This window comes from Danio rerio, chromosome 10 (genome assembly GCF_052040795.2).
Source record: "Danio rerio strain M-AB ecotype USA chromosome 10, GRCz13ab, whole genome shotgun sequence".
Classification (NCBI taxonomy): domain Eukaryota; kingdom Metazoa; phylum Chordata; class Actinopteri; order Cypriniformes; family Danionidae; genus Danio; species Danio rerio.
The window spans coordinates 47,311,872-47,324,566 of record NC_141030.1 but is presented as its reverse complement, the minus strand read 5'-3'; the positions used below and the strand labels follow the sequence as shown (position 1 = coordinate 47,324,566).

Sequence of the window (12,695 nt, the reverse complement as noted above, 5' to 3'; positions counted from 1 at the left end):
ATATGTTGTTTTTTCAGAAGTTTGCCTAGCATTATGTTATTCATTCATTCATTCATTTTCTTTTCAGCATAGTCCATTTATTAATGCGGGGTCGCCACAGCGGAATGAACCACCAACTTTTCCAGCTTATGTTTTATGCGACGGTTGCCCTTTCAGCTGCAACCCATCACTGGGAAACATTATGTTATACAGTAAATGATGAATTAATTTGAAAATGTATTCTCATATTATAAAATGATCTTACCTTTTTGTACCTACAGACGGCGCCAAACACACAATTTTGACATCAACCAAGTAAACTGTACATTTGACATGAAGTATCAAACTAGCTCTAGACAAACCCAATTTTTTTTTTTTTTTTGCTTAGTTCCTTTATTAATCTGGGGTCGCCAAAGCGGAATGAACCACCAACTAATCCAGCATTTATTTTACACAACAGATGCCCTTCCAGCCACAACCCAACACTGGGAAACATCAATACACACTCATTCACACACACACTCATGCACCATGGCTAATTTAGTTCATCAGTTCCCCTATAGCGTTAGGCTGTAGGGGAACCCGGAGCACTCGGAGGAAACCCACGCCAACACGAGGAGAACATGCAAACTCCACATAGAAAAACAAACTGACCCAGCCGGGACTTGAACCAGCAACCTTCTTGCTACCACAGTGCTAACCACTGAGCCACCGTGCCACCCTTAGGGAAAAATATAGCTTTTTTTAATAGAGCGAAAATCAGGAATAAACTTAAAAAAATTAAAATTTTATTTAGTAATTTGGTAGTTTGTAATTTAAAAAAACATGAGAAGCAAAAAAATATACTGAATATAAAATTGTTGAATTTTTTGTGTAATATTTTGCATGATTTTAAATGTGTTATCGTTCCATTTTCCAAAGTTGTTCAGTGACTAAAATATTATTTTAATAAATACATCCATTTGATAAATCTGTTTTGCTCAAATGCACCAAAATACATCACATATATACACTTAGAAATGAATAATAATATTCATTTTCAAAACGGGGTGCACTCATTTATGCTGAACACTGTATAAGAGTTATAAAGTTATAAAATAAAACACGGGGAGAACATGCAAACTCCACACAGAAATGTTGACCCCATACTGTGAACATTTCCTTGCTCTGTTAAACATAATTTAGGAAATATTTAAAACAGAAAAACAATTCAAAGGGGAGCTAATAATTCTGACTTCAACTATATATATATATATATATATATATATATATATATATATATACACTGTAAAAAGTGCTACACTCACAAAGTTGGTTCTATCTACTTTAAATAATTGCAATCTAGTTAATTTTATTTGTTTTATACCAAAAAAATAAAATTTGCTTCCTCTTTACTTAAAATATATCAGTTTTTATATAACTGTATATTTTAAATAAAACTAATGCAATTTATTTGAGTAGATTTTTGTACGTGGTTATTGTGTAGAATAAATGTTATAAAAGTGAGTTGACACAGACAATTTATTAGAGCAGCTGTCGATGTGGGCAGGTGTTCATAAAACGTGATTTTAATAGTTTGGCGTGACTCCTTTTTCATTGCCCGGGATTTAGCAGGCAGACGCAGCTTCTGCAATGGTCGACATTAACTGCTCCCAGCAGCGGATCTGATTAACACGGTAAGTTGCAAATTTAGCCGAATGATAATTGTAAAGTCATGCAAAACTGCTGTCTTCGCTAGGCAGGTGAGGTTTTAGCTTTGTAAATTGTACTGTAGCCTCAGGTATGTTAACAGTTAGACTGCTCTCACATGGAAAGCTAAGTTGGCTAACGCTAACCAACGCTAGTTTATACTAACGATTAAAAGTGATATTATTGAGAAAAATAGTGAAAGTAGTTTTAAAACACTTAGTAGGTATAACTAACGTTGCAGAACCGATTAACAAGGTCACTGGTGGGCGGTCGGGGTGTGGGGGTTCAGTTTGTTAGCATAACTTAGCTAAAGTTAGCTCACCTAAGTTATAGCAGCACATTAAGGATGGATATTAAATTCAGAAACGTATGCAACAGTTAAGTAGTTTGTGTTTAACGTAAGAGAAAGTATGACTTAAAGTTTGTGTTTTAGAGATTTAGTCCATAAGTTTTTTAATGCTGCATAGTGAATAAATTACAGATTTACAATTTATTTTAACTTAAATTACATTTACTACTGATGTTTACAGAACCATTTAAATTGTATGCACCTCATTCTAAAATGCATGTTCTTGGTCTTTAGATACCAAAGTGATTTTGTTACCTGTGGATCTTCAAACTTCACATCCAGGTAAGAAAAACATTAGATACAACTACAGCTATAATTATTTGCAGGTAAGTAAAACATTGGTAAAATTGCAAACAATAGTGGGCTCCATAGAATTACATTTGATATCTGAAGATTTTTTTTTATGTGTGCAACAGTAAAAACAGTATAAAAATATCCTAATGCAGTTTCTTATTATCTGTCAGTCTTTCAATAAAGCTAACTGATAACACTGAATCACTGAACTGTCATTTGCCAGTGACATTAAATTTGAAGAAAAAGTCAATTAAATGTAGCTTTAGCAAAAATTTAATGTAAACCTTAATGTAATGTGTAAAATGGCAATGTATTTATTTATTTATTTAATAAAATTTGTATTATGATGTGCAAAGTTTGGTGCAAAATGAAGATGACAATTAAATTATAGAATTTGTATTCTATAATTTTCTTATAGCCGTTTTCAAACAGTTTTAATATCTAAATTAAATACACATTCTTATGCTTTATAAGTTGCCAAAATAAACAAAAAATGTAATACCTAAATTTTAACAATTCTGTGATTGACAGGAAACCACAATGACATGCACTGTTACACTGAGTAAAATCACAGTTTTCTTTAAAATTTGATAACTAAAAACACCTGGAATAATGTAATTACACAACCTCTATAACCTTTTTTTATTTTTTAAATAGAAGTTAGGTAATTTTAACTAAGGTAATTTTTAACTGATAAACTAAGGTGTTTCATCCATGCATCATTCTCACTGCACTTTTGTAACTTCACTTGTAGTTATTTCCTATTCAGTATTTAGCTATTTAATGTTGTTTGGTAGCAACCACCTGAACTCCTGTTTCTTTTTGTCTCTACCAATAGAGTTGTGAGGAATCAGAGGTGCATGCGGCTGCCCACGGGAAAAAATTGCCATCAGCCCAACACAGTTTGGATTATCATAGGACTGTCAGAGGTTTGCCAAACCTGTCAAATGCATGATGGCTCCTGTTTGGACTTACCGATGTCCTCGACTTCAAGTATCCATCAAAACTGTATACATTTAAGATGTATTAGAGACTCTTTGTGGGACTGGACATTATGCATCCAAAATCTTCATCAAAATATGCAAATCTCCTCACTGAGTTGCCTTGGATGATTTCTCAATAGGATCTGGTATTATTAATGTTTTTATTTATGTATTGTGTATGTGTAGCCACATTAATGGCCTATTTTGTAGTCACTATTAAAAGGAACATTGATTGATATTGAATACATGTTATGGTCTTTAATCCATCTTCCCATTCTTATTTAATTGTTATTGACAGGAAAGTCTGTTTATCTGTGTTTACTAGTGTATATTGTGCTTACAATATAGAAACGCCGATTTATTTTCTGAGGTTACAGCCAGAAGTCAATTAAATTCGTTTTAAATGACATATGCATGGTTAATTTTATTTAGATCATTAAGTTCATAATACTTAATTAAAATGAGTACAGTCAACATATAGCAATGTATAAGTAACTTAAGTTTAACAAAAAAAGTAAGTTTATCTGATTTGAGTAATTTTAGAAATATTATTTGGCTCAACTTAATTTTATTGCATTTGTTTTAAGCAATGTTTTAGTGTTTAAAATACTTAAAAAAGGCTGGAAGTTGAATCAACCTAAAACGTCCGATGCAACCACTTGCCTCACTTTTTATAAGTTAGATCTAAGTAACATTTTTTACAGTGTATATATATATATATATATATATATATATATATAAATATATACATACATATATATATATATATATATATATATATATAAATATTTTATATATTTAATATATATATTATATAATACATTATATAATATATAATTTAATATATAAATATTATATATATTTTATATATATATATATATATATATATATATATATATATATATATATATATATATATATATATATATATATTTTATTTTTTTTTATTTATATATATAAACAGCAAAATAAATAAAAATGAAGTAAAAGTAGAAAAGGTGCATTTCAGGACTTGGGGCCCCATGGCTGGAATTGCTTAGGGCCCCGAAATCAATAAACTCGCCAATGTCTACGTCAACATGGTGAGAACATGCAACAGGGAAACGCCAACTGACCCAGCTGGAACTTTCCTGCTGTGAGAAGACAGTGCTAACCACTGAGCCATGTCCAATTTATTTTTTTTATTAAATTAATTTAAACAAAAATGGGTCAAAATAGCTATAGACAAAGCCAATAGGACAATTTTTCCCAATTAAATTTAGGCTAAATTATCAAAAGGTTTACTCAAGAAAACAAAAAAAAAAAAGAAGGGTTTTATTGGTGCGCATTTGACCAAAAGTTCACTGTAAAAAAAATTAATTAATTTTCAATTCATCTCAACTTGCATCAAGTCAAACTGATTAAACAAATAAGTTAAACTTTGTATAACTTACTTTTTTTGTTGGAATTTGATTAACCAGTTAATATTAAAGTAACATAAAATGACTTTTTTTGTCAAATATATAGTAAGTCGGTGTTTAAAATAAGGATTATTTTAAATTAAAATTACACTATTAAATGCAGTGGTTGAGTGCGTCTATTTGTTCCAACTCTATATAGCGTTCGGTGTTTAAGTGCAAGTTAAGTATAGCTATGCATTTAAATGCCTATAATAATTGAAAGTTATAGTTATATGTGTGAGTGAGTGTGCGCGCGCGCGTCAGTCTGCTCTCCATCTTCATCATCACTGCAGTGAAGCTAAAGCAGCAGCAGCATCAGCACCAGCGCGAGTCTCTCTGCATTTCATCCGCATCTCTGCTCCACACAACGCGGATTCAGGACTGCAGGACAAACCGCGGACACACGAGAGTTTCCCGCGATGCTGCCCGTGTTTTTGTTGCTGTTCGTCCGCACTGGCGCGTCCCTCCCGCATCCGACATCCGCGGGTGAGTTATAAACACAACTCTTCACCATACGACTCGCGTTCACCACAGCATTCACACGGGTAAGTTTACAACGCTCGGCAGAACTTCATCATCATCAGACTGAGATATTCTCACACATAATTCATGATGGTGGGGTTATTTCGGGTTAATGATCATATCAGCGCCCTCTATACAACACACGCTCAGTGTAATCTGCATGAAGATGACAATAGCCTGTGATGTGATCGGTGATGTTTGTTTGATGTTAGTTTGAGGTGATCCAGAGGTCACCTGCACAATAATAATAATACTGGACATCAACAACACCGAGAGCCCGAGACATCACCTGTGTTTAAAATGGAGTAAGCTGATTATTGTGGTAAATGTCATCCTGTGCATTCTGGCTGACCTTTATATCCGTGACTCAGGCTGTCACCCAGGTGTCATTACTATAAAACTGGCCTACTGGGTTGTGTTAACCCAATGTTGGGTCAAATAAGCATAAACGCAACCCTTGTGTCTGTGTTTTTAAGGGTAATTTAAGTAAATTAAATGGTATGTTTTAACCCAATGTTGGGTTTTTATGTTTGACCCATTGGGTTTTGACAACCGTGTAGAAATGATCTGGGTTAGTGTTATTTTCTGTTATTTTATCATGAAAACTTTCTTGAAATGATTATTATTGTTAGTTCACAGGCTTACAAAAATGTAGGACCCACTGCTGGGTTATTTTAAACCAAAACGTTGGGTCAAATATGGATAAAGCAGCTGTTGTGTATGAGTACAAAAAATGAGTAATTAAAGTTTATTAAAAAATTGTTTGGGTTTTTTCGTGTTTGACGCAACATTGGGTTTTGACAACCCAGCATTTTTTGGTAGTGTGGAAATGACCTGGGTTAGTGTTATGATGGAGATTTGGTGTAAATTTCTTTATTATTATTATTTGTTATTTAATTATGAATAATGATTATTGTTATTAGTGCACATGCTGATATCGTACACTCAAACAATTGCTGGGTTGTTTTAACCCAAAGTTGGGTCAAATATGGATGAAGGATGTTTGGATGATATCTGGATGTTTAATAAAAAGTGTAATGGAAAAATCCAACGTTTGGTTAAACATTTCAATTAAATTCAAAATCCAACATTGAGTTTTGACAACCCAGCATTTTAGTGTAGAAGTGACCTGGGTTAGTGTCATGATGGAGTTTTGCTGAACTATTTCTTTATTACTTTTTGAGTTATTTTATCATTAAAAGTTTATTGAATTTCATTATTATTATTATTATTATTATTATTATTATTAGTGTTCTTGCTTACAAAATATATAAACCATACACTCTAACAATTGCTGGGTTGTTTCAACCTGAAGTTGGGTCAAATGTTGATGAATGCATCTGTTGTGTTTTTAAAGTCATTTAAATTTATTAGATGTTTTTTTTAACAATGTTGTTGTTATTGTTGTTGTTGTTGTTGTTTCATGTTTGACCCAACATTGGGTTTTGACAACCCAGCATTTTTTGTAGTGTACTGCAGAAATGTCCTGGGTTAGTGTTATGATGGAGATGTGGTGTTATAAATATTTCTTATTGCATTTTTAAAATTACGGTTATTGTCAGTTCATGTGCTTAAATGTAAAAACATACACTCTAACAATCACTGGGTTGTTTTACAAGAGTTGGTTTAAATATGGATAAACACAAGCGTTGTGTGTTCTTTGTTGTTTAAGAACTGTCATTTAAATTCAAGTTATTGTTTTAAGTACACTGTAAAAAATTTGACCTTAAATTCACAGTAAATTACTGGCTAATAAAGGCATTACTTTCACAGTAAATTACTGTATGTAAATTCACAGTAAATTATTGTGAGGTAGTTCACAGTAATTTACTGTGGTTTTGTCACATTAAATTATTGTGAAATTACAACCATATATTGTAACTTTACAGTAGATAATAAAGTCTGTTACTGTGATTTCACAGTATTATCTTGTAGAATTAACTATATTTTACTGTGAATTTGCAAAACGATTACTGTGATTTAGCAGTAGGTTGCAGTTTAAATACCTGATTTAACTGTAAAGTTACAATTATATCCCGGATTACTGTAATTTAACAGTTTGGTGCTTTAAAATTTCAAAGCAATTTTAGGTCACACAAAAATGAAAATTCTATCTTGATTTACTCACCCTCAGGTTGTTCCAGCTCTGTTAAAAATGTTTTTTTGTTAAACACAGGAATAAAAATATCAAATAATCCTCTTTGTGTCCAAACAACCTGAGGATGCGTAAATGACGACAGAATCTTCATTTTTGGGTGATCTGAGAAGACTCTAAAATCAAAATAAAAACAAACACACATACATTTTACAGATTTATTTAACAGCTTAATGACATCTGTGTAAACATTTCAGAAAACTTTCAAAAGGTGAAGGTGAAGCCTCAAAAAATACTATAAGAACATATTCATAAAAAAATCTGACATCATATGTAGCTTACATATAAAAAGCAGTGCTTCAGAGTGCGCTCTCTCTGTCTCTCATTATATATATATATATATATACACACATGAGAGAGAGAGACAAAACTTCTTGCTAAATTAGGCAGTCGTCTATTCAAGGTCAATCATTTTCCTGATAATTTTACACACTTGCTGGTTGATGTGTCTTCTCTGCTTCTTTGACTTCGTCTGTCTCCCATCTCCAAACTGGTGCCCAAAAAGCACCTATAAGCAAAAGGGCAGACAAACAGTTAGCTTCATACAACACTACTGGGACACTACTGCTGCACTAGAGAGCAAAATTACTGTTAGCTCAGTTTGAACATGCTGACAATACTGTAGCTCAGTCAAACTGCAATCATTTAAACAAAAACATCTGAAAAGCATTTCCATCACAAACACACAATCAAGAACAGTCCAACAACAAATAGTGGTTTTAATGACCTAGGCAGAGCATTTTAAAACAGTTGATTTGATTTACATCTTCTGTTTACAGACTATAATCTAATGCTGGGTTCACACTTATTGCAAAGTTAACACGTGCATCACAGCACTTGCTCTTGAATACTAGCAGGATGTTTCTTGCATCAAGCTAATTTTTTATGATTTAAATATTAGGAAAATTTTGCAAAAAAAAACTTGATTGAAGTGATACAGCACTTGTGTTGTATTCATTTCAATCAAGTTTTTTGCAAATATTCCAAATATTTTTCAACGTTTTTTGAGTTTCACTTAATTTGTGCTGCCCAGTAAAAATTTCCCACTATTTATGCATTTGCAATGACTTGTATGTAATCCACTCACCTGAATAGGTAACTTCACATATGGTATAAGAGCCCCATCCTTTTAAAGACAGCTTCCCCTCTGGTCTCCAGCACAGACAAACAATTTGTGTCTGCAACACGGCCCTTTATAACAAGGGGACAAGGGGAGTCATGACTTGTGCTCCTATACATTCCTTGTTTAACCCCCCCCCCCCCCCCCCCCCCCCCCCCGCCAAAACAAGCCCTCAGTTACAATATTTATTGTAGACATTACCTTAAATTCCAGAGTGCAAAAGGCAACTTCAGCATACTTCAGTTTCAGACCAGATTCAAAGTCAGTTGTGAAATCCAGGTGAGGTCCCATGACCACACGACCCTCCAAGGAATAAGACTAAAAGGGGGAAAGAAGGACTAAATTAGAGGTGTTTGTGAATAATTAAATTTGTTTGTAGAAACAAAGTTGACATTCCATGCTCTGCCTATTAAAAACCAAGCAAACAAACACACATGCCCAGTAAAATTGCTAATAAAAATAAAAACTATAGTTTAAAAAAATCTTTGTCTAATATTTACTACTACTGGAGGTAGTGGTGGAACTTCTGGAAGAAGAAAAAGAGTGTGTACAAGAAACTGCTCACAACAAATCTGTGAAAAACCTGACATTTAAAATTTAATAAAAATGAGGAAGGCATCAACATTACCTTTAATAATCAAGCGAGGGTTGATTGGTAGCATCAGTGTTTCAACATCTGTGGCTGTAAAAAAATTTGAATATAATAAGAGTAGAATAAGACTCAACCTAACACACGCACACACTCTATATATATATATATATATATATATATATATATATATATATATATATATATATATATATATATATATAGGTTTAGATTGTGATAATGAATTTAGGTTATATTTGTGTGCTCAGAATTTACTCACCTAACACTTTAGCTATTATCAGGTACACCTGAACACCAAAAAATAAAATCTACAGTTAGTGACAATATACAATTAGTTCTCATTAGTAAATGTTAGCACTGCATTAACACCAGTGAGAAATATACAATATGTACTGTGTTAGTGTTAGTTTAAAAGAATACAACTGAATTGTATTATAAGCCTCATTTAATAAAACAGTTAAGACTTGTTTCATAATGAGTTTAGTTTATTTAACTAACTTAACGTTAACGTTACAGTGAACAAAATTAACATACATGATGGTCACTAACCGTAACGTTAACTTAAGTGAAGGTCAGAGTTTACCTTAACGTTATAGTCATTTCACCTTTACTTCAGTCTTGTACTGAAACAGAAAATGCAGTTAACAAGAAGTTAATTAAAGAAAATTCCCTTTCTTTTTTTCAGGAACTAACGTTAACGTTATGCTAATACCTCAGAAAACACTACAATCACCATCTGGCGTCGTTAATTTCTTGCTTTAAAAAAAAGGCGCGCTTAAACCCTGTCCGTGCGAGTACAACTAAAGTAAGTTACTCGGTAAATTCCTGTTAAATGACATACACTATACAGAAATACACATACAACAATCATTTAACGGACAAAAGTCATATTTTAACACTTACCGAGGATGAATCCGTTGGGTGAAGAGACGACGGCGTTGTCTGTGGTGATGGCGCTTGTTTGCGGTCGAGTCGAGTCAGTTCTGTTCAATGAATCGGCTCCTTTAAGTGAACAGTAAAGAGTCGAATTCGGCTCCTTTAAGTGAACAGTAAAGAGTCGAATTCGCCTGAAAACGATTCCGTTTTGTATAATATTGTAAGACGCAAACATATAATTCATTAATATTTCATCATATTGCTTGGTTCGTGTACTGCTTGTACACGAATTGCTTGTTGATCACTTCGAGCTCATGAACACGTCTGATAAAATATCTGAATCTGATTCAATGTCACACGAGTCCTGAACCGAAGCAGTGCAAGAGTAATATATTGATTGAAATATAAAGTTAATTATTTTCTTAGCCATTCAAAATATTACATATCTCTGACTTTAACAATAAGAATAAAGTTCGTTTGGAGTGTATTGAGAATTATTATTTTTTCCTCCCAGGATTCATTTCGCACCAAGCTGCATCAAGCTGTAATGGTGGATGAGAAGGCACATAATATTATAAATATTGCTTGTAATATGTAATGAAATAAAGTTTTAACACTTTTTCATGCGAGAATGTAGTTCTTCAAAACTCAAATCTGTGGACTGTTAGTAAAGATTGTGTGTAATTTTAAGTGTGTTTTGCCGGTAGCGGAGATCTATGACCTCCAGGCGGTAACGGCGCTCTTTACTCATGTATCCGCCGAGAGGCGCCTGTCTTCAGGCTAGACATTGGGACAATTGCCCCGTCTTCGATGGCTCTATATGCGTCCGAAAATGAAGTTTTAACTGTTTTTCATGCTAGAATGTAGTTGTTTAAAACTCTAATCTGTGGTTTATTTATATAGATAAAAAAATAATAATTTATATATATATATATTTAATTCTGAGATTAGTGACCTCCAGGCGATGACAGGTGCCCAATACTCATGAAACCTTCTAAAGCAGACATTTACCCTGACATTGAAATAATTGTTGGCTGTTTACAGTCTTTGGTTTCATTAATTAATTACTTTTTATTCCAGTTTATTATGTTTTGGCTAAGCACACAGTTATGTTCATCAAATATTATTTCCTATTCTATGTTAACTGTATAAAATTAAATAAAGGTGCAGTACAATCAAAAAGATGTTGGTAACCAAATCGTTTTGGGGGCTATAACATTCTGTTATTATCTGTTAAAAGTTCATTTGTATTAATTTCTACGTTGAGTTTAAAAAAGGTTTGAATTTCTATAACTAACGTGCAAAAGATATAGCCCTTTTCACAGTAATTTGCTGTAATCATGCTACCTGCCGTAATTTCACAATAAAATTATGAATACAACATATTACTGTGAATTTTTCAGTTAAATACTGTGAAGGGATACTAATGTAATTTACTGTGAAAAATTACAGTAACTTGTTGTGAAAACCTGGAAATTTTTTACAGTGTAACAAAACGTTGGGTTTTTCCAAGTTCAACCCATTGTTGAGTTTTGACAGCCCTGGATTTTTTATTTTGGGTGAAATGACCTGGGTTAGTGTCATGATGGAGATTTGGTGTAATATTTCTGTATTGAATTTATTTTTTGCTAGTTTATCATGAAAACTTTCTTGAAATGATTATTATTGTTAGTTCATAGGCTTACAAAAATGCAGGACCCACTGCTGGGTTATTTTAAACCAAAACGTTGGGTCAAATATGGATAAAGCAACTGTTGTGTGTTTAAAAATGAGTTATTTAAATTTATTAAAAATTGTTTGGGTTTTTTCATGTTTGACCCAACATTGGGTTTTGACAACCCAGCATTTTTTTGTAGTGTGGAAATGACCTGGGTTAGTGTTATAATGGATTTGGTGTAAATTTCTTTATTATTATTATTATTATTATTATTATTATTATTATTATTATTACTATTATTATTATTATTTTGTTATTTAATTATGAATACTTCATTGAAATGATTATTGTTGTTAGTGCACAAGCTTATATAGAAACCATGCACTCTAACAATTGCTGGGTTGTTTTAACCCAAAGTTGGGTCAAATATGGATGAAGGATGTTTGGATAATATGGATGTTTAATAAAAAGTGTAATGGAAAAATCCAACGTTTGGTTAAACATTTCAATTAAATTCAAAATCCAACATTGAGTTTTGACAACCCAGCATTTTAGTGTAGAAGTGACCTGGGTTAGTGTCATGATGGAGTTTTGCTGAACTATTTCTTTATTACTTTTTGAGTTATTTTATCATTAAAAGTTTATTGAATTTCATTATTATTATTATTATTATTATTATTATTATTATTATTATTATTATTATTATTATTGTTATTATTATTATTAGTGTACATGCTTACAAAATATATAAACCATACACTCTAACAATTGCTGGGTTGTTTCAACCTGAAGTTGGGTCAAATGTTGATAAATGCATCTGTGTGTTTTTAAAAAGTGTCATTTAAATGTATTTGATTTTTTTTAACAACGTTATTGTTGTTGTTGTTTCATGTTTGACCCAACATTGAGATTTGACAACCCAGCATTTTGTAGTGTACTGTAGAAATGTCCTGGGTTAGTGTTATGATGATGGAGATGTGGTGTTATAAATATTTCTTATTGCATTTTTAAAATTACGGTTA

The 12,695-nt window shown here is 32.2% G+C and overlaps 1 protein-coding gene and 2 long non-coding RNA genes across 23 annotated transcripts in view; 2 read left to right on the top strand and 1 right to left on the bottom strand.

Annotated features, from left to right (window-relative positions):
* Positions 1-1,581: 1,581 nt before the first annotated feature.
* Positions 1,582-3,537, top strand: LOC147842206 (uncharacterized). Its single transcript, XR_015500609.1, has 3 exons — positions 1,582-1,655; positions 2,252-2,299; positions 3,150-3,537. It is a non-coding gene; the product is annotated as an uncharacterized LOC147842206 (long non-coding RNA).
* A 1,487-nt stretch (positions 3,538-5,024) lies between these two features.
* Positions 5,025-12,695, top strand: part of edil3b (EGF like and discoidin domains 3b) — a 66,841-nt gene continuing 59,170 nt past the window's right edge. For all 21 annotated transcript variants that reach the window (XM_087271420.1, XM_087271419.1, XM_087271401.1 and 18 more), the window contains exon 1: positions 5,025-5,219. In XM_087271420.1, the coding sequence (XP_087127546.1) occupies positions 5,153-5,219 (67 nt within the window). In that variant the 5' untranslated portion in view covers positions 5,025-5,152. The remainder of the gene's footprint in view (positions 5,220-12,695) is intronic.
* LOC147842205 (uncharacterized) lies at positions 7,555-10,119 on the bottom strand. The gene is made up of 7 exons (XR_015501552.1): positions 10,044-10,119; positions 9,724-9,763; positions 9,400-9,427; positions 9,159-9,212; positions 8,732-8,848; positions 8,498-8,601; positions 7,555-7,918 (listed from the first exon to the last, which is right to left on the bottom strand). It is a non-coding gene; the product is annotated as an uncharacterized LOC147842205 (long non-coding RNA).